General features: G+C 36.5%; 1 protein-coding gene across 1 annotated transcript; it reads right to left on the bottom strand.

Moving 5' to 3' along the window:
- Positions 1 to 2526: 2526 nt before the first annotated feature.
- Positions 2527 to 22427, bottom strand: LOC121389314 (thymidine kinase 2, mitochondrial-like). The gene is made up of 9 exons (XM_041520910.1): positions 22177 to 22427; positions 20633 to 20682; positions 16995 to 17069; positions 14408 to 14476; positions 12830 to 12993; positions 9884 to 9972; positions 9455 to 9535; positions 5083 to 5160; positions 2527 to 2534 (listed from the first exon to the last, which is right to left on the bottom strand). Exons 1-9 carry the CDS (start codon positions 22301 to 22303, stop codon positions 2527 to 2529), a joined length of 741 nt encoding a protein of 246 aa, XP_041376844.1. The 5' UTR covers positions 22304 to 22427.
- Between the last annotated feature and the right edge of the window lie 151 nt (positions 22428 to 22578).

Raw genomic sequence — 22578 nt, 5'->3', positions numbered from 1 at the left:
GTTCTTTTAACAATGGGTTCACACGAGAAATTTGCCATGCTTTGTGGATATTTAAATTGGGATGAAGTTGCAGAAAATGGCTGATGTCTGGCGAAGACGAGATTTGTGTTTGCCACTTTAATTCTTCAAAATCAAATACGCTTTTCTTAACTAGTCGTTTCCATATATGTTTCGATGGAAATATTGACGTATTATAGAAATCAATCAGATGATTTAAAAGTTTGTATTTACACATAATCTTGTGTATATCTGCTATAAAACCTAAAGGAGTTACATTTGTTTTTAAAACATAGCAGCCTACTGGTTATAACTTCATGTACCAAGGTCCAAGTTGGGGTCCGTAGGAGGTGACCCAGAAAATATAACTTGTGCATGTCTATTTATTATTGCTTCAATAGAAGTGATACCAATCCCAGGCAGATGTCTGTTCGAGTTCGTTTGGGCAAACCCTGAATATTCTCAATAGAGAACCTAAATGCATGTTCTAATGCTAACAGTTCATTCTTTGAAATATCGCATCCATATAGAGATGTTCCCAGACATAGTACCTTTACGAGTTTTACACTTGTGATTGGGCTGAGACCAGATGGATGACAGCCGGATTGCAGGAGGGCCATGCTTGTAGATTTTATTGTTTTACATGATTCCATTGTCCTTTCCCAGTGATCTAAGTGTTTTTGGACTGCTATACCAACATGTTTAATAGAAGTTGTATTTGGAAGTTGTTTATTATAAAGAAAAAACACTGGATCAGGTTCTTGGACAAAGATGATGACTTGACTTTTCTGAGATGAGAATATAAATCACCATTTGGAACTATACTGTTCACACATCAGAAGCATGTCTTGCATGTTACGAGGGGAAGGAGAAATGAGGGCAATATCGTCTGCTTGTGTTGGACACGATATATGAACATCCATAATCATTGATCCTTTCTGACTTACTTAATTTGTTTAGTAAATCATTTATATGTAGCACATACAATTTTGGAGCAAGCATGCTACCCTGACAGAGTTCCCTAGATTGTCTGAATTTTCTTGAATAAATATTGTTTACCAGGACAGAAGATTTGGCATTACTGTATATACTGTCCAATATTATCCAGATTTTAGGAGAGGCCAATTTCTGACAATTTAAACATTAACCCTGTATGCCACACAGTGTCAAAAGCTTTCAAGCTATCCAAAAATGCAACACTAGTAGTCACTGCACTCCCTGTAGTGATTAATGGTTTTTAACTAGAGAGGCAGATATACAGAATTCTTCATCTGAGGTTAATGCGTGCCGTTTAAAATCGGATACCTTTTCTTCTAAGTACAATTTGAAGTTGTCATCAAAATGGTTTTCTGTCGTATCACTAAATACATTGCTAAAGTGATCTGCCATGGAATTGCAAATATCTTTGGGGTGAGTAATTGTTTTGTCGGCAATATTGAGACATGATAGAACTACTTTTCTTTTTGTTCCTCAGTTTAGCCCAAAGCGACTTATGATTGAGATTACACGCCTCATCTAAGGTAGCATATCCTTCTGTCTCATTGCTCAAGTACGCCTTGTTTAGATTTGATCGAAATATGTCTTTTGCTTGCTTGTACATCTGAAAGGTGGAGAATTGCATCCCACGAGGTCTGCCTTCAGCTAGCCAGAGTGTGAAAACTCGATATTTCCAACCAGTGTTTTAGCGAAAAAACGTATATAGTGGTGTAGGAAGGTGCTAAAAAGTGTGTGTGTGTGTGTGGGGGCACACTTTTACACTATTATAAAGCAAATATAAAGCAAAATATCTGAAGTGTGTGTGCCCCCTTACCACCACCCCCCCCCCCCCCCCCCCCCCCCACGCCAGTGATATATAATAATAATAATTAAATCAGTTCAACTTGTGTAAGTGTGAACACAGCTTATGGTCAATCCAACGGCAGGGCCCCCAATTCAGTAAACTCTCACAACTTTGAGATCTCGTAGTGCAATGCAAGAAGACTTGCTAGAACGATGTGGTGATGCGTAAGCGAGTTTAAGAGAGCTTTGCTAATTAGTCTCTGATTAACAGAGAAAAAGAAAGAAACCCCCACTGTCACCATACATGTATGCTATACTTACGGATAGTTGCCCACAGACACGTTTCTTGCTATAGTGTGTGCATTAGTGATTAATAGGTCAATTAGTTGTTATCAGCGAACTCGAAAATTATCAATGTAATGGTATTTAACGTCAAACACAGGGTTTTTGTTGTATTAGAATGGACATCGTTGCCTACTGCAGAGTACTCGAGTTACAGCGAAATATGGCGGTAGTGCAGATTATTAATTTTCTTTTCCCTGTATATTCTGACCAGTTACGTTTCAGAATTAAGAATGATATAATAAATTTCTGGACATGACCTAATTACGTGTCAATGCGATGATTTCATCATCTCTCGCATAGTTCGGGAAAATACGGTATTGCATATTGCCGGAGCTACGGCAATTCAAATTTCAACATTATTAACGCTTTAATCATAGCATGATCTATTACTATTAAAAATAAGGGTCAATAGGCTAAAAAGAAATTAGAAAATAAAAGAAATGCTACAAAAAATAACACCGATGTTCAACAAGTATATATATACATACATATATACATACATACATACATGTATACATGTGTCTAAACCGGATTCACTTCGTACCGTCGAAATAGTCCAGTTTACATAGAGGACCGGTTTAGACAGAGTTCATCCAGAGTTATGGTTCTTGAATGATCAACAACTCGCGATCAACAATGACATTTGAACCCATTTTTATGAGTTCAAGTATATTTCACAGATAAGAGCAAAAAGGACATTGGAGTTTGTAATTGGGATGTTATCCATACGGTTTGATATTGGATTGGGCTAATTTAAACGTTTTCTGGGGGTTCTAATATGGGGACGTTCATCGCCCCAAAACATTATATGTATGTAGAAATTATACCCATCCAGATAGGTACCTAAAAGGGTAAACTCAGTGGGGCAAAGAAAAACGACCGAAGTGATCGGGTCGGCATTACGGAAATTGACGATCCGTTCAAAATTAAGCAGCCCATCGTTCCGAAAAATACCATTCCAGTATTTAAAAAAAAATATATATATTTTTGAAAAAAAAGACTGAAAAAATAATTTCCACAATTTCTCCGACGACGGAAATCCGTCTCACGACGGACAGTTAACAGCCATGTATATGCAAGTCTTTTTCTAAATTAAAACCAGATCAAGGTTTAAATAATCAGTGACAGATATGATATATACTCGAATATCTAAACACATTGATTACTATACAAATATAAAAGTTAGTTTGTTGTAACCACACCACTAGAGCACATTGATTTATTCATCATCGGCTATTGGATGTCAAACATTTGGTAACTGTGACATAATAATTATAGTCTTTGAGAGGAAACCATCTATATTTGTTTTTTTCATTAGTAGCAAGAGATCTTTTATACGCACCATTCCACAAACAAGATGGCACATACCACAGCCTTTGATAAACCAGTCATAATACACTGGCCGGAACGAGAAATAAATAACACAATAGGCTCACCAATGGGGATTGATCCTAGACCGATCACAAATCAGGTGAGAAATAATAAAGATCAGGGGTGGGAATTGGTGAACTGTAAAAAAGAGGAAATCTAGAGGCGTCCCGGAAATTCTTGAAATCCTAGATTAAAATATGTGCCATCTGACACATTTTGGAGGAAAGGACGATTAAAATGCAAGGAAACGCAATGTTCCACGAGAGGAAAACAGCTGATCCGAGGAGAATTCCCACCCCTGAAAGATACATGTACATATATAGCACCATAAAGGCTTTAAAATAGTAATCAGTATTCTATGTCATAACGGACTTGAAACTTTGATTATAAAATATTTTGATTTACGTATAGTAAACCCGAGTTTAAGATGGAAAAAGGTATTAGCAATTTGGTGAATTCAGTCAGACAATCTTCAGCCTAATTCATGTTTAAATTAGGCAAACAGCCGAAATGGCAGAAGATCAAGAAACGGCATGCAATTTTTGAATTAGCTGATCGCTATCCATTTAAATCCTTTTTTTCTCTTAAAAAGTTTAATGTATGCATTTAGTGACAGGCCTATAAACATCAGCGACAAATGCTATGTACAGCACTTTAAAAACTGAGGTCTATTTCTTCATAGTGTCTGATCATATCGTCTTTTCCATTGCCATCAAAATAGCACTGTAATAAAATAATTATTAGGCATTAATTAAAATGGAATGTAAATTTAACAAAAAAATAATTGGGGAGGGGGAATTACAGCTTTAATGACACCTCTGTACATTTTATCTAACAAAATATACAAACACTCTAAAATTAGGGTCATAGGCATAGCTAGATTTTATATTGGGTGGAGGGTGGCCCCCAAATTGTGATGTCCTTACATGTATTATGGGGTGACAGACAGTGATGAATAAAATAAGAAGGGCTGCTGGGGGGTCCATGGCCTCATGCTCTCCCACTTAGGGCATCAAATGTTATCACTTGGTCGGAGCTAGATTTCTGGGGCCAGATGCCACAAGAGACAAGCGTCATCGTAATTTTGAGAGACAATTTCCTAACATGGCATGTTTAAAGATGCACAGCCCATAACTGAATTCTGGAAAATATAGGAGCTGCCAGATCGGGAACAAATAAAAGTTTGGCAAGGGAAAGGGGTAGTTTCCGAGAAATAAAATAAATGTTTTATTTAACAATGCACTCACACATTTTATTTATTTTCTTGGCGTAGAATATGGTTAAGGACTATATAGATCAATGAGAGGAAACCTGCTGTCATCCACTTCATGGGCTACTCTTTAAGATTAACAAAAGGGATCTTTTATCTGCACCATTTCATAGACGAAAAAACATACCACGGCCTAAGATAAATTCCAGTCCTGGTGCAAATGATTAGAACAATCCCAGACTGATCGCATAATATGCAAACGCACTACCATTTTATACAAAAACCCCATGGGTAGATGGGATAAAAACAATCGTTAAAAAACCTCTGTTCCTAGGGTCTGCAAATTAAAAATTCGTACATAAGGGGAAAAGATTTCTTACCAAAACAGGTGCAGGCAGAGGGAATTTGCTTATGTACAAGCCATTCCTCGTGAAATTCAAACAGTGTTTGTAGATATTTATGGAAAATAAAAGTTATCTGATGTGAAACCAAAACAGTAAAATAAACTAGAGTTAGTTTAAAGATTGCAGAATGTCTTTTAGTATTTTCCTTAGTATTTAAGCCTTTAACATAGGTGAGCCTAGTTCCTGTTTGGTATTAAAAGGCCCACCACATTGCTATAGTTTTGCACCCCTAGCTTATCTACCCCATCTAGGTCAACTGCAAACACAATGGCAATGCTTGTTTTTCTTCAATTAGTAGGACGCCAGTAGAACTGGCAATTTACGCGAATTGCGCAGGCGCTGAATTTCCAGCACGTGATTTTTGAAAGCATTTAACTGTCTTGATTGAGGGGTCGTCTGATACCTCCAAAATATATTTATATCCATAGAGGTTTGGTAAAACACCTTTCCAGGGGTGCATTGGGGATTTGCCTTGAAATTTTGACAGTGACCAATGGTTGGCATACGCACTTTACAATGTAAGGGGGTGTTAATAATTACGTAACATAGTAGGGGTAGAGGAATCTTCGGTATGTTCAATATACATACGTAACACTGTATGAAGACTATATGTTAGACCTAAAAATAATGGTAAATTTTTTTTAAAACCCGGCACATAGGATTTAATCCCCGTCTGCGGGATTTTATCCGACAATGTACCATGACTGGTATCGTAAAGGCCATGGTAAATGATAGGCATCTGTGGGATGGTACATATAAGGGATCCCTTGCTAGGGGTAAATGGCACCCACATTGTCTTTTAAATGTAGCGGTTTTCCAAGGGCGTGACAGACATTTCAGCGGGTGATGGGGGTTATAGACTGTATGTGAGCGAAGTTTATATGGGGCCATGTTCCCCCCCTTTTGGCTTCAACATTTTTTTACTCTACTAAATGAGGAAGACCTTGCGACCCCACAAGAGACTCCACATGTTACGGTTACAGAGCCAAGAACTGGCATGTAGATTATGTCAAAATTACCAAAGTTGAAAATCCAGGAGCTGCCAGATCGGGATTAAATCAATAGGAAAGGAAGGAAAATGTCGTTAAAAAAAGGAAACTTTTATTTAACAATGCACTCAACACATTTTATTTACGGCTATATGGCATCAGACATTGGTTAAGGACCACACGTAAATTAAAAAGGAAATGGTGCTGTCTACTTCACGGGCTACTCTTTTCGATTAACACATGAGGGATCTGTTATACAAACCATCCCATAGTTCTACTAACACTTAATAAAGCCTTTTCTAAACCAGGTGGGCACTGGCTGTCGAGAGTACGTAGTCCACTCAAAACCGGTTTTAACCCAGAATAGTATGCATATCAACCGAACGTTCTTTACCACTAGCGCTACGTTCCGCCCCATTTTTAGTGGGATAAAAAAACAATTTCAAAACCTCTGTTCCTATGGGTCTGCAAATTATAGTTTGCTACATTTGTGGTTTGCCGAGTTCTTACCAAAACAGGTGCAGAACAGAGGGAATTTGTGATGTACAAGCCGTTCCTCGTGAACACACACAGTTTTTGTAAAGTCCTGGAAAACTTGTATTTCATATTTGGCATGATATTATTAAAATAACCAGACACTGTAACTTTTTAACGACATGTTACCGCCATGGTTACTGTCATACAGAAGAAAGGTTTTAAAAGGGACATACCCTAGGTTATAAACACTAAGGCATATTTTTTACTATTAGAGCTGTTTTTGATAACTGAAATCATACTTTACTTAGACTTTATTTTTGTTATTGTTTATATTATCCATTTCCGTACATTCAAAGTCTTTTTTGGTAATCCTGGTGTTTTTATTATCACAAAATGCATTTCTCATATTTTTAAAAATGCACCTGCGTCTGAGAAGTAAAAGTTTTAGTGTATTTTTAAGAGGGTATTTCACAATTTCAAAGTCAAAGACTCATATTTCACTCAATTTTAAGTTTATCCAAATGTGTTACAGGTTTGTAGATTAACTAAACTTAGTGTTCATTTTCATGGGTTGAAACTAGGATATGTCCTTTTAACCTAAAGTTTGTTTTGTTCAAATACACCATTAAAGCATGTTGATTCATTAATCATCGGCTATTGGATGTCCAACATTTGATAATTCTGAATTAATATAATCTTAACATTTTGCCCCCATTAGCTTTGAGTGATCTTTTATATGCACTTCCCACAGACAGGACAGCACATACCACAGCTTTTGATATACCAGTCATGGGGCACTGATTAGGATATAAAACCCCCAATAAGAATGTGTCTCCCGAGGGATAACAACACATCATGGGTTAATCAGCACCTGTTAGGTATTAAACAAAACAACGGTCACATTTGGTTGAGAGTTACTCTAAAACATTGAAAAATACATTGGACTGAATTTTCTTAAACGTAGGTGTTTAAGCATTGTAAATGTATGTAGTAACTACTAGTTACACTCATGTAAGCCATAAACAGGCTTTGTAAATTAGGCCCATAATGCTTGCTAAACATCGAAGTTCATTGTGATCTATCACATTTATTAAATGCTCATCTGCTATTACTGTTTTGTACTTGGTTCATCTGCTACAATATTTCTTTACATGCATACTTGGTTTAAATAAAATATTTTGTGTGTGATGGGTATATATATATATATATATATATCAGTGCTCAATTTTAAGGATTTTGGTTGCTTGTCTGGGGGGCAAGTATGGGTTCACATTGAGGTTGCCCCTCCAAATATTTGGTTGCCCTGATTTCATCCGTGTTTTGAAAATAGTTATATTTATATTCCAATAAAACAGCAACCAACATGTTTGGAATTAATAATAAAATTGATACACACTTCAGTTTTTTTTTTTGATTTTTTTTTTTGTAAGTCGAAATGTGAATTAAAAAAAGTAGAGATAAGACTCGAAGAGGTGGATGAATCCAAAATGAAGTCTGATAAAACACAGCACACTGGGTACTGAAACATCAAAAGCAATGTCATCAACATCAGAAACAGTCAACATTAGACAGGGTTTGTACACCTTTTGCAAGTTCATTTTCCATGACTTTCCGTGACTCAAATAACATAATTCCATTACCATATAATAAAAAGAAACATCGAACGATTTATGGCAAAGGTGACATAGCACCTTTGAATCTACTTTATCTGGCATTAGCCACTCCTTGTATGCATGGTGAATGGTCCAGCTGTCATTTTATAGCGATAATGACCGGGCATAATTGTCACTGTATAAAACACGTCAAACCAGTTATTTTCTTAAAACCAATTCCCGTATAAAACAACTGTTAACTTTACTGTTACTGTTATAGAATAAAACACGTCAAACCAGTAATTTTCTTAAAACCAATTCCCGTATAAAACAACTGTTAACTTTACTGTTACAGAATAAAACATGTCAAACCAGTTATTTTCCTAAACTCATTTCCCGCGTAAAACAACTGGTTTACTGGTTTACTGGTTCTCAGCTATATCTATTATGTGTGTAATGTATAATACCGTAAAAACAATTCAAATACCAGTTGTACATGGCTAATTCTCTGTCGCATGCGATATGCCTGAATGCAATGCGTAATAGCTATACAAATACCAGTCGTATGATTAATTCAAGCCAGAACCAGTTCGGGGATTCGATACAACAAGCAGAATTACCGATCTAAGAATAACTTTTTTATTATTAAAATTCTTCTTTTTTTTTTGTTAGTCATCTTTTTTTTTCCAGCGTGGATGCGATATTATGATTTTCCATGACTTTCCATGGCTTTTTATTAAAAATCATAGTTTTTCAGGTTTTCCAGACATGGATTTTTAAATCTCAAATTCCATGACTTTCCATGTTTTCCATGATTAGAAAGTCAGCATCAGAAAGAGTCAATGTCAGAAGCAGTGATTTGGTGATACGTCAGCTATTTTCCAATCGAATGCACTGGAATGTTTCCTATTCGGAATACTTCAGCCAATGACAATTTTTCACGATGTCTCACAGAATCGGCCGAGGAGTTCTGAGTGGCAAACAAACCCACGTGATTTCGACTGATTGACTGACGCTTTAGATAACGACAGTTTAAAAGCGATTGTGGGCAAGGAAATTGCACATTATTATGAGACACAACTCGCCGTTTAAAAATATGTTAGTCGTGCGGTGGGCAACTAGTATCATAGAATTAAGTTGCCTGACTGAATATTAGGTCGTCACAGACGACCAGATGACCGTAAAAATTTAGTGCTGTATATATATATATATATACACACACATACAAATAACAGCCTGCTTCCACCATGCGATCAATAATACTGGAAATGCCCTTAATGCACAAACTTACCAGTGGAATTCCTCTTTCTTCTTTTCTGTCTCGGTTTTTAATTCTATCAGAAACAATTTCAGGTTTGGTCTGTAAATAAACTGAAAAAAATGGGGGGAAATAAGATTACTGACAAAGTGAATATTGTTACACAACAAATGATTGTCAACCAAGTATTTTAAAAACATTTCTCTTCATTTCGAAGGAAAAGTAGGTTACAGTGTGTGAATCACTATAATAAAAAAACAATAACTTTTGCTGATGGCTCAGGGATTTATCCACAAGTTAACTACAAGATGAACTTTGCCTCCAACACCGATTACTTTGAGGAGAACTATTTTCCCCTCCACAACATTTTGTGGTATTTGATTTTTCCCTCTTCTAGGTTTTTCACAAATGAATGTGATATAACAAGTCGACTGAAATATTTTCAGTGGAGACAGCCTTACCTATGAGATCAACTTTGATATTCTGAGTTTTAAAAATCCAGTCAAACCACTGGGAAAGAACGCAGTATTCAATTTCAGGCAGATAAGAACTGAAAAAAAAAGAAAAAAAGTGAGTCTGACAGGGAATAATTACCCCAAACTCCAGTAAATAAATACATCCACATTTGTTTCTTGTTAAGAATTCATCAAGTGAAATAAAGCTACATAACAGTTTACATTCCTCGAACACATTGACACATTTACTGTTACACATTGCAGTTTACTTTTCTCACATTTACTGTTACACATTGCAGTTTACTTTTCTCACATTTACTGTTACACATCGCAGTTTACTTTTCTCGCATTTACTGTTACACATCGCAGTTTACTTTTCTCGCATTTACTGTTACACATCGCAGTTTACTTTTCTCACATTTACTGTTACACATTGTAGTTTACTTTCTCACATTTACTGTTACACATTGCAGTTTACTTTTCTCACATTTACTGTTACACATTGCAGTTTACTTTTCTCACATTTACTGTTACACATTGCAGTTTACTTTTCTCACATTTACTGTTACACATTGCCATTTACTTTCTCACATTTACTGTTACACATTGTAGTTTACTTTTCTTACATTTACTGTTACACATTGCAGTTTACTTTTCTCACATTTACTGTTACACATTGCAGTTTACTTTGTCACATTTACCATTACACATCGCAGTTTCCTTTCTAACATTTACTGTTATACATTACATTAACTTTTCTCAAATTTACTGTTACACACTGCCGTTTACTTTTCTCACATTTACTGTTACACATTATTGTTTACTTTGCTCACATTTACTGCTGACATTCTAGTTTACATTCTTCAAACATGATGACTGTTTAACATTAGTGTTCTACTTTTCTGAAATTTACTGTTGATACATTGCAGTTTACTTTCTTCACAATTACTGTTACACATTGCAGTGTACTTTTCTCACATTTACTGTTGACATCGCAGTGTACATTTCTCACATTTACTGTTCGTTTATTGCTATTGTTCTTTCTTACACATTTACTGTTACACATTGTAGTTTACATTTCTTACATTTACTGTTACACATTGCAGTTTACTTTTCTCACATTTACTGTTACACATTGCAGTTTACTTTGTCACATTTACCATTACACATCGCAGTTTCCTTTCTAACATTTACTGTTACACATTACATTAACTTTTCTCAAATTTACTGTTACACACTGCCGTTTACTTTTCTCACATTTACTGTTACACATTGCTGTTTACTTTGCTCACATTTACTGTTACACATTGCAGTTTACTTTTCTGACATTTACTGTTACACATTGCAGTTTACTTTTCTGACATTTACTGTTACACATTGCAATTTACTTTTCTCACATTTACTGTTACACATTGCAGTGTACTTTTCTCACATTTACTGTTACACATCGCAGTGTACTTTTCTCACATTTACTGTTGCACATCGCAGTTTACTTTTCTCACATTTACTGTTACACATTGTAGTTTACTTTCTCACATTTACTGTTACACATCGCAGTGTACTTTTCTCACATTTACTGCTGATATTCTACAGTTTACATTCTTCAAAATGATGACTCGTTTACTGCCATTGTTCTACATTACACATTTACTGCTGATATTCTAGTTTACATTCTTCAAAATAATGACTCGTTTACTGCCATTGTTCTACATTACACATTTACTGCTGATATTCTAGTTTACATTCTTCAAAATGATGACTCATTTACTGCTATTGTTCTACATTACACATTTTCTGATATTCTAGTTCACATTCTTCAAAATGATGACTATTACTGCTATTGTTCTACATTACACATTTACTGCTGAATTCTACAGTTTACATTCCTCAAAATGATGACTCGTTTACTGCCATTGTTCTACATTACACATTTACTGCTGTTTTCTACATTACCATTTACTAGAGATATTCTACGTTTACATTCTTCAAAATGATGCGACTCGTTTAGTGCTATTGTTCTACATTATACATTTTAGGCCAAAACTAAAAAAAAGCAGTATTTGGCACTGAATACAGAAAACATGTACAAACATTCTGCAGAGGTTTTCTACAAAGCAGTACTTGGCACTAAATACAGAAAACAGTACAAAACTTCAGTAGAGGTTTTCCACGAAGCAGTATTTGGCACTAAATACAGAAAACAGGTACAAACCAAGACCGTGAAAAACCCGCGGAGATCATGGAATCGGCTGTTGAAAACGGAATTCCCATTTTCCGCGGAAAAACACGGAAAACATGTTTTTTTGGTCAAAATCGTCCTTTTTTCGGTTATTTTTACAAAATCGTACTTATTCATTGAAATAACCTTTTGCTTTCTTACAGAGACTGGTAACTGACAATTCATTGAAATACACGTGAATGCAACTTGCTTGTAACTGACATCATAAAGTTCAGTTACTTTCGGTTTCCGATAATAACGGTAGCGCATTATAAACTTCAGTCACTAAACCATTAACCGTTATTTAACCCATTATTGTGTATCTATAGTAAATTAAATGTTGTTTTTATTTTTAAATACTTCTGAAATAAAACATTCTGATTACCTGCAGTATCAAAGATTATTTTTTTTAACAACATTTTCATTCAATAATTTTATCTTAAATTTACTAACATTTAAATTGTTGTTGAAACAGACTTAACCCAGACTGGCATCATTGATTGACAGATGCCAGTATGTATTTGTATGTAGATGATGGGTTCATTGCGGAATTACCGGTTTCTTACCGCACGGAAAATCTCGGAAATTGCTAATACCGCACGGAAATTGACATTTTTCACAAACGCGGAAAATCGCGGAATCGGCCAATATCCAATGCAGAATTTGCCTCTGTCAAACGTGGATTTTCGGTGGCTCAAAGTATTTGGCACTGAATACAGAAAACAGGTACACACCTTCTGTAGAGGTTTTCTACAAAGCAGTACTTGGCACTGAATATCGACCTCTCCATCATGCGAATTGGCTTTTCATGAGGCCGTATGTGAATGTCCAACATGGTGAGCTGCACGTATGTCTGAAACGTGAGTCCCCAGCGCGACGGATCGCGGTACAACAGATCCTGAAACACAGCATAATTTAAAAAAAACCTAATTATGTCGGATCGTTTCAATTTATTTTCATGTTTTTATCTGATTAAGGTTCATGCATGCTGTTCTAGGCAGAAACTTGAGCTATCTGGGCTGTCCATCCAGGACAAGGGATTAGTAGTTAGTTGTTACGGTCGATGACAATAAACTTTACAAACATCAAGACCATTAGTTTTTTTTTGATTTTGCAATAACAACTTAAATGAAAACACCAGTATAAACAAGCATTCTGAAAGTACTGCTAAAGCATACATGTTCCCTACTGGGCCTAAATTGCTTTTGTATCTCCTAACCGGCCTCGGTGACACAGTGGTTAAGCCATCGGACTACAGGCTGGTAGGTACAGGGTTCGCAGCTCGGTATTGGCTCCAACCCTGAGCAAGTTCTAAAGGGCTCAGTGGTTAGGTGTAAAACCACTACACCCTCTTCTCTCTCACTAACCACTAACCAACTAACAACTAACCCACTGTCCTGGACAGACAGCACAGATAGCTGAGGTGTGCCCAGGACAGCGTGCTTGAACCTTAATTGGATATAGGCACAGAAATAAGTTGAAATGAAATAAAATCTCCTAAGTTCAAGGGCTATAACTTTGTCAAAAATGGAAAAAATCACCATGAAAGTCAAATTAAAATTTTTCTGTCCCGGAACAAGCCCCTGGCTATCCAGAGACAGGCCCCGGGACGGACATGCTCGAAACTCTAGTGGTATATGAGCATGTAAAAATTATTCGCACTCGCACTGAAAGTCAAATACGATCTATAACAGTACATGATAAAGCTATGTTCAAAATGTCAGCTCAATATCTCAAGGCACTGTGAAAAACATATCCAGGAAAACTATATGTGGGACATACGGAAGGATAAACAGACAGACAGGATGGAGATGAAACCTACAGTCCCTTCCGACTGGACTGTAGGAGACTAAAAATACACTAAGCATGTTTCATTGTTATTCTACCATGTTCTAGTGTTCACAGAATCAAGAAAGATAACTCATGTGAATACTGACACTCAAGAATGGATCTTTCTGGTAGACTACAGTTACCGGCCTCGGTGGTGTCATGGTTAAGCCATTGGACTACAGGCTGGTAGGTACAGGGTTCGCAGCCCGGTACCGGCTCCCACCCATAGTGAGTTTTAATGACTCAATCACTACACCCTCTTCTCTCTCACTAACAACTAGCCATTAACAACTAACCCACTATCCTGGACAAACAGCCCAGATAGCTGAGTTGTGTGCCTAGGACAGCGTGCTTGAACCTCAATTGGATATAAGCACGAAAATAATTTGAAATGAAATGAAAAAATGACCAGTTAAAAATGGAGGGGGAAGAGTTAATCATAATTATACTGTGTGTCATAAATATTACAGGTTAGCACTTACCAGTCCATTATGAACTTGGCCGTTGAATCCAGGGATATTTCTCCATAGCTTTACTGGCTCATCAACAACCTGAATGATAAAACATAACCTATTACTCTTTTTTTTTTAATATACCGGGTATCTCTTTAAAAAAAAGTAGGGGAACTCTAATAAGAATTTACAATTGCCAAAATCGTAAGGTATATTAGCTGTGGGGAATGGTTATATGATAATAGTGAATTAATTGGGCAAACATTACAACCGGTACTTCAGTATTACAGTAGGTTTTATGACCACCAAAGATCTTGAAGAACGACTGGGGTCAGAAGTGAAATTTTAAAGTTGACGTTTTTTTTATCAGTAAATCGCAAACTGAAACAATAAAAATGATTAAAAACAAAACAATACCAATTGTGTGATCAACAGAATGAAAAAGATACACAGAAATAATGTTCCACAGTGATTAATGGACCTTCCTGGAAATTGTCAAAATCGAGAATGACACCCCACACACGTGTACGGGGCAACTGCGTGATGCATGTGTAAACTATGGAATGTGTTTCGGTGTGTTGATAAACAGACCTGAATGTTCTTTACTAGGATGTCTGTTCGGTCTAATAGTTGATATTAACATTAATATTTCAGGTTCCCCTACTTTTTTTGAAGAGTATATATTAAAGGTGCTGTCAAAGTTGCAATAATGGCGGTTCCTGCCAAAAACACTGATTAATTTTTGCTTTGAAATAAAAACTATTTACTAGTAGAAAACTAAATATTTTAGGGGAGAATCTTGAGTGTGTCACACACATTAACTAGTGATGTCACTCTTTTATGCGTACACATTCAACACACCAAGATTACCCAGAATTCTTTGTGGTCAACTGACAAAAGAAGTGAATATGGTGGTGTCACGGGGATTCTATAATACCCGTAACTGAATAAAACACGATTGTCCAAATATCTCTCCTAACTGTATATCTATTAGATCTCTCTGTAACAGGCAGTATATACCCGCTTTGGCTCGTCTCTAGGTATGATCAGATATACGATCTTATATAAAGTATATATTATTATAGCATGTTTAGTTCACTAGAAAACACAACAAAACACAATACACTTTGGAATCTGTATTAACCTACGCTGACAAATGTACAGCCGCAGTAGTTAATTAATAACAACAATAATAACAACCCAGAACTGATCACTTAATTAGTTAATCTCTAGGTGTCTAGTTTACACAATATGCTAATCACTTCACCGTGACACAACACCCACACGTGTGATAATTGAGAAACGCTTCTAGGGGAACTTAATTAATAAAGGAATTACAACACTATTCTTAACTGGTTAATTTTTAATTAACCCTTAACTACTCATTCAGTAACCTTGTAACACAGAATTAATACTGGTACCTATCACAATAAAGACAATAACCTACAGTTTATCTAGGTCTCCTAGGATGACTGGCTAAGCTTTATATTACCAAATACTCGTATAAATATAGAACAGTAAGACTACGATTTACTTCGTCAGATGACTGTCTAAAGAATATTGGTATAATACAGTATTAAAATATTTAAAGTCACATCAATCACATCAAGGTTATACACAGAGCAGAAAATATAATATTTACCAAAGTCCCGTCTGAACTAATATAGATCGTTCAGTGGACGACGTCCGTGATCCCCTGGAGCCTTCCTAGTTCTCCCAGATATCTCTAAACCCTAGCTATTTATTATAAAATCAGAATATCGCCTGGGGGTACAAGGCAGTCCTCCCCCTATCATCTGATATTCCACCTCTCCCAGAGTCGGTATATTTCTCTCTGATCGTCAGTCTGGCTGTCGCTATTCCGCGAGCAATCCCCTGGCCATAAACAGCACTACCGGAGATATTACGTAACTACTAGCCACATGGCCTCCACACCTGCTCTGGGTGTGTATTAGAAAAGCTCGATGACCGTCGCGCAGAAGTATTACGTAACAAGTTGCCCACCTAGCTAAGTGCAATTTGGAACTGCACACGGCCTTCTAAAACAATTAATATCGCCACAGGCGAAAACAAAAATTAAGAGCATGTACCGTCACAGGTGGCCATGCTATATTTAGCCACAAATCTTTCAGGAAACCCCTCGTCCTCCAATGAAAGACTTTTTAAAATCATTATTCTAGAGTTAATTATGGAAAAATTATGCATGGCATCAATTAATTTGTAGTTATTTATTACAAATAAACGTGACAATAACAAACTATTGTAGTTTCAACTTTGACATAGGACCGTTAACAGTTTTTTCCTTAATTTTATTTTAAATAAAAATTAAGATTGCAAATTCAATAGCGTTCGGTTCTCCATGATCCCAATAGCAAAGCCACATTACCCAAAGCATTCAGAGGCTTAATGATTTGTGATTTTTTGTGGGGATTAGTAACTTTTCCAGGATACTAGTACCCTAGGCAAACTGAAAATGTTCTTAATTTTTATCCAAGAAGAATGACATGTTACAGAGAAACTAAACAAAAGCTAATGATTTAATCTAAATAAATAAAGATATTGTCAAATACCAAATAGACCTCTGAAAAAGGTTAAAATCTTGATTGAAGTAAATTACCTCAATGTCTGAATCTTGTTGGAAATAGTTTAACATTGCAGTCTTTCCACTTCCAATATTTCCCTCCACACACACCTGCAAGTATAATTAAAAACACTGTTAGGTAGTGATGCTCCTATTGCTCAATTCAACATTATTGATGTATGGGTTTAAAGGAAGGGGAGCGGCTACCCAATGAGTATCATTCTGCTCTACATTAATAGGGCTCGAACGTAACAATTTGTCTCCCACAGCAATTTAAAAAAGAATAGCCATGGGTGAAACACTCTACCAACGGCAATTTTGAGCCTGCCTGTGGCAATTTTTTTTAAAAGTGACATTTGCAGCAAATAAACCTGATTGAAAGGCTATCTTGATATATGTAGACATCTTTTAATTGTGAAAATGTGAAATATTGGCAGATGATGTACACCAGGGGCCTAATTCACTAAACTCTTGTAACTTTGCGATATCGCAGTGCAATGCTAAAAGATGCTTTGTTGTCTAGCAGAGCCTAAGAGAATAGGCCCCTGGTGTATACATTTCGCCATTGTTGAGGAGCTTTATCGACGGCACAAAAGTGCCATCGGTGATGCTCTCTACCTATGGCAATTTATATCTCAATGACAGCAATTGCTCTTCATTAGTGCATTATTATTGGGCCCATAGGCGTGGGACGCGACACAATCTCTAGTGCGGCCACAAGCCAGATGTTTTATCATCATTTACAGAGAGTTTGCAAAAAAACCCATACATTTTCGTCCTCGAGTGTGTGTGTGTGTGTGTGTGGGGGGGGGGGGGTTATTATTATTTAACTTTTCTTCAAACTAAATTATTGTGTTTACAAACTGATTTTCGCAACAGATACAACATAAGTTACACATTTTAAAGGAAAATTTGTATATTTACCACTAGTTTTATCATTTTATGGAGATGTTGCATAGAAACATTCAAAGTTTGAAAGTTTACACATTGTCTTGTATTAAAATATTTGTTTATCCACCAAAACCCCAGCATTTTTTCACTCGTAGACTGAACTTAGCATCACATACCTGTACACCAGTCTCCATTATGCATTACACATGTATAGTGACATTCATGTCAAATCTCTTTTTTATGGGGTAATACCATAAGTGTAATACCTTAGTTAACAACACTTTTACTCAGTTTATTTTAATTTTTCGTATTCTGATTACAAATTAGTACAAATATGGACAGGTTTCAGAACTAGCTCTGGCACTCGCCAAATGCAAATTTTAATAACACGTGGCAAATTTTATTTTAATTTCGCGAAAAAAATGTGTGTAATACTTAATATTTAGTTGGAAAATAGGTATAGATTTTGCATTTTTAAGATGATTTGGCAAAATTTCCTGATTACCCAGAGCTGGCCTTGGGTTTAATGGTTATTACTGTAGTTTAAACAAAATAAAGTACTAAGTTAAATAATTAATTTGCATCATTCATTCATTCATTCAAACTTATTTTCGTACTTATATCCAATTAAGGTTCAAGCACGCTGTCCTGGGCACACATCTCAGCCATCTGGGCTGTCTGTCCAGGACAGTGAGTTAGTTGTTAGTTGGTAAGTGATTAGTGAGAGAGAAGAGGGTGTAGTGGTCTTACACATACCCACCGAGTCGTTAAACCTCGTTCTGGGTGGGAGCCGGTACCAGGCTGTGAACCCTGTACCTACCAGCTTTATGTCCGATGGCTTAACTACGACGCCACCGATCCCGGTACTTTTCATCATGCTAATTCATTTAGGTCTAGTGTCAATTTTTAACCAAATGGAGTTACATCCCTTGAATACTAAAATTCAGATTTTGGCGAGTTAGGATAAACAAAATAATAGTTGTGGTTCTACCTGACCATCCCTAGAAAATCTGTTTGACCCTGACGTTTTTAAAGAAAATCCCCCCCCCCCCCCCCCCCCCCCCCGAAAAAAAATAAAATAATCAAGTCTAAATTGATATCACCAACAAGAGGATTTTGTTGGTTTCACTTTTACACAATATTCAATCAAGAATTAAACTGCTTTCAGTTTTGGTCATTCCCAGTCTGGAGCTCCACGCGGTAAGACGTGTTTGTTTCGCTTGTGCACACTGCACATGCTTTCGTGTGCTCGACTTGGGGGTCCTTCATTTCGTTGTTTTTGTCAGCGAAATGAAGTTTTCTACTGGGATGTATGCGGCCATTGGAAGTGATTGAATGCTGGAACACTTCTCGTTTCGACAGCCTGCACCACCAGGTCGGATTCTTTTTTAGCGAGATTCCTTGCCTCCACGTCATTTCTCCGTCTGACTGTCGACTTGTTTTTTTCGTGACTCGTATGACGGCCATTCTGCAGAACACCACGGTTGTTCGCGTTTAGTCTCTGCATGTCCGAGCCTGTCCTAGCAGCACTGGAAGATTGACCGCCCCACTCTAAGAAGAAATAGGAAGCGGGGTCGGCCCCTACTACTCTTTTTCTAGACTTTACCTTGCTTTATAGTGATACCATCTCGTATCCTCCGGAGTCGGGCCCGTCTGCACCACTATACCAACCCATGACGACTGGACTATACCCTAGTCTGATACTCTTTCTCGTTCAGACGGATCCGGATTCTCAAGATCTGTATTTCAGCACAGCACTACACCTTCAACGTCGATTGACTGTCAATCTAGGGGTTTTCTTGATGGAATGCAACCAATCTCGTCCCTTTAAGCTGTGCACCCAAACGGCCTTAACGAGGCCACTCGCGTGGACATATCGATCGGACTTTAAACTTTTAGATCTGCGTTCAAAATTTTATGTCGAAATTACTTTTTTTTAAAAATATTATTAAATAGTCCGATCCTTTCTTCTTTCTCTTATTTCATTTTGGACGGTCCTTCTAAAATGCACCAAATTATATAAATATTCGGCCGAGCAGTCAATTCTTTTTTATTTTTGGCTTGTAACCTTTTTATTTTTTTTATTTATTCTATTAACTTTTTTACTAACTGCTATTTTCAAAATTCTGCCCATTTTCAACAACCCCCCCCCCCCTCCATCCCGTTTCAGGACACCGATTTTATTGGAGGTCGGACTCGGGATGGGTGTGTTCGAAACCCTAGTGGTATATGGGCACGTTAAACTAGTTATCATCATCATCATCATCAGTTTTGGTTTATAAAACAGCCATGTTTTGAAATTCCAGGAAAAACACAGAAACAGAAAGTAGAAATTTCTAAGAAGAAAATGTTTATGGAGTAGTACTTACCATTACTAGCCAATCTAACAAAACATATTATTATAATATTTTTAAAAACCGTTTGTTTTTCATGGTGTTTAATTGTTTTGCTTTATATCACATGCACACATAGATCACATCTATATTAATATTATGGCCAAATTTAAAATCAAATATTAGTTTTGCTCTCTTGCTACATATATTTGAATATATAAAATATTTCAGTCTTTAAAAAAAGTTTACAAAATGCCTATCTACCCTAAATAATCTGCCTGAAAATGACCCCCTTTTTTTTTTTTTTGTGTGTTATATTTGTTGTATCTGTGAAAATGTCCTTCACAGGTGAATTTGAAAGGAGAGTCTGGCAACCTCTAGCCGTACCACTGTGTTTTTAAAACTGTGCTGCCCCCTGCATTTGTATTAGTCTAAACTATCTAAACTTACAGTGAGGTATTCATGTGTTTTTCCACTTGATACAGATCTTGTAAAACCATCTGAAATGTAATAAGATTCATAATTACAGGCATAGAATCTATGTAAAAATTTAAAACTGCAGATTACTAATAATAAAAATATAGCATCACTATTAATTAGTATTACACAGGCACGGCAGAAGCAAGTAGAAATTGGGGGGGGAGGAGAGGCTGACTGAGATTAAAGGTGCAAAGTAAAGTTTCTAGGGGATTCGGGGGAATGCTTCCTCTAAAATTTTTGAAAACTAGATGTTCTGAAATGCAAATTCCTGCATTCTACAAGTAAAATTCACCTCTGCCTTAACATTTACTACCAATAATATTTGTGATTCAGCCCCCCCCCCCCCCCCGCTCCCCCGTGCCTGAATCTATTTTTGGGTGAGACGTAGCCCAGTGATAAAGTGCTCACTTGATGCACGGTCAGTTTGGGATCGATCCCCATTGGTGGGCCCATTGGGCTATTTCTCACTCCAGCCATTGCACCACGACTGATACGTCAAAGGCAGTGGTATGGGCTATCCTGTCTATGGGATGGTGCATATAAAAGATCCCTTGCTGCTAATCGAAAAGAGTAGACCATGAAGTGGCGACAGCGGGTTTCCTCTCTCAATATCTGTGTGGTCCTTAACCGTATGTCCGACACCATATAACCATAAATAAAATGTGTTGAGTGCATCGTTAAATAAAACATTTCCTTCCTTCCTTCTATGCAAAATTTTTAAATATACCATACTGCATATGGCCATTCTACAACAAATAGTTGGCATTTTTACATACCTCACCTGTAACATTTTGTAACATTTAACACCCTCTCTAAAATTACGAAATGCTTGTCACTACCTTGTCCCATTAAAAACCAAAATAGCAATTACTTGCTGCATTTTACTTTATGAATAAAAATTAAACATTTTGAAAATGTTATGCAACTACTGACAAGTTTTCCTCCCCATAACATTTGATAATGCAAATGGTGATACCCCCTCCATTGTGTAATTGTTGAATGGCCTTATATATATTAAAATCACAATGACATATTCTTTAACACAGGAAACTACATATGAATTATGTTTTAATTTTCTCTCTATTTTCATTTTATACCTATAGTCCTTCCCAGCAGCGTTACCATAGAATATGCACTACAATATTATGAATATATTTATTGTTTTTTTTTATATTGCACACACAATTTTTTTATTTCCAAAACACTTCTATTTTTATTTTTCCATCAAATGAAATTGAAATTATTTTTAAAAAACAATGTTCATAGAAACAGTATTTCAAAAACCCTTTAAAAAAACCTACAATATCTCCCCCTCCCAGTGCCCACCACCCACCCACCCACCACCCCCACCCCCACACATTAGGGCCTATGTATTTGATTAACATGTTGTTTGTTTTTGTATTTTGTTTTTTTAAAGATTATTTAAATCTGAGATAAATATCAGTTTATGATTTTCAATTTAATTAAAAGACTTATAAAATCTCTATAACTGATTAAACCATCCGGCCACATACTGGCACCATTGCTGGTGAAGATTCCATGGTTTTGTTTCCTGGAACCGCCATGCTCCTTGCAAGTCATCGCAGACCACACCTTGCTCAGTTTGGAGCAAAGCACGCGTTGCATTACTATTCTCATCATGATTCATGGCATCAACACTTTGAAAGTACTTCGCAGAAAATCAACCTTTATATACAGGATTACAAAGCATTCAGTAACATGCTTTTTGGTACTTAGGTTCTAAGAATGAACGTATTTTTTATTTCATAAACCAATAGAAATTGCTGTTATAAACTGAACACCCCCCCCCAGGAATTGCCTCATTGCTATAAATAGATATAATTCATTTCAAAGGAACTCATGGACGGAGCACGACAGGCATGCGCTACAACAGCTTGTTCTGAATGTGCACGTAA

The sequence above is a fragment of the Gigantopelta aegis genome, chromosome 14 (genome assembly GCF_016097555.1).
Source record: "Gigantopelta aegis isolate Gae_Host chromosome 14, Gae_host_genome, whole genome shotgun sequence".
NCBI classification, from domain to species: Eukaryota; Metazoa; Mollusca; class Gastropoda; order Neomphalida; family Peltospiridae; genus Gigantopelta; species Gigantopelta aegis.
The sequence above is the reverse complement of the archived record's forward strand: the minus strand, read 5'-3'. Positions and strand labels throughout refer to the sequence as shown.

Excerpts from the sequence above, each read along its gene's own strand:
- LOC121389314 (XM_041520910.1), bottom strand. The coding sequence starts at position 22,303 with ATGATGAGAATAGTAATGCAACGCGTGCTTTGCTCCAAACTGAGCAAG. Across the intron at positions 14,477-16,994 it reads AACAAGATTCAGACATTGAG|GTTGTTGATGAGCCAGTAAA; the intron begins GTAATTTACTTC and ends TTTATCATTCAG. Across the intron at positions 5,161-9,454 it reads AGAAAGAGGAATTCCACTGG|AATATCTACAAACACTGTTT; the intron begins TAAGTTTGTGCA and ends TTATTTTCCATA.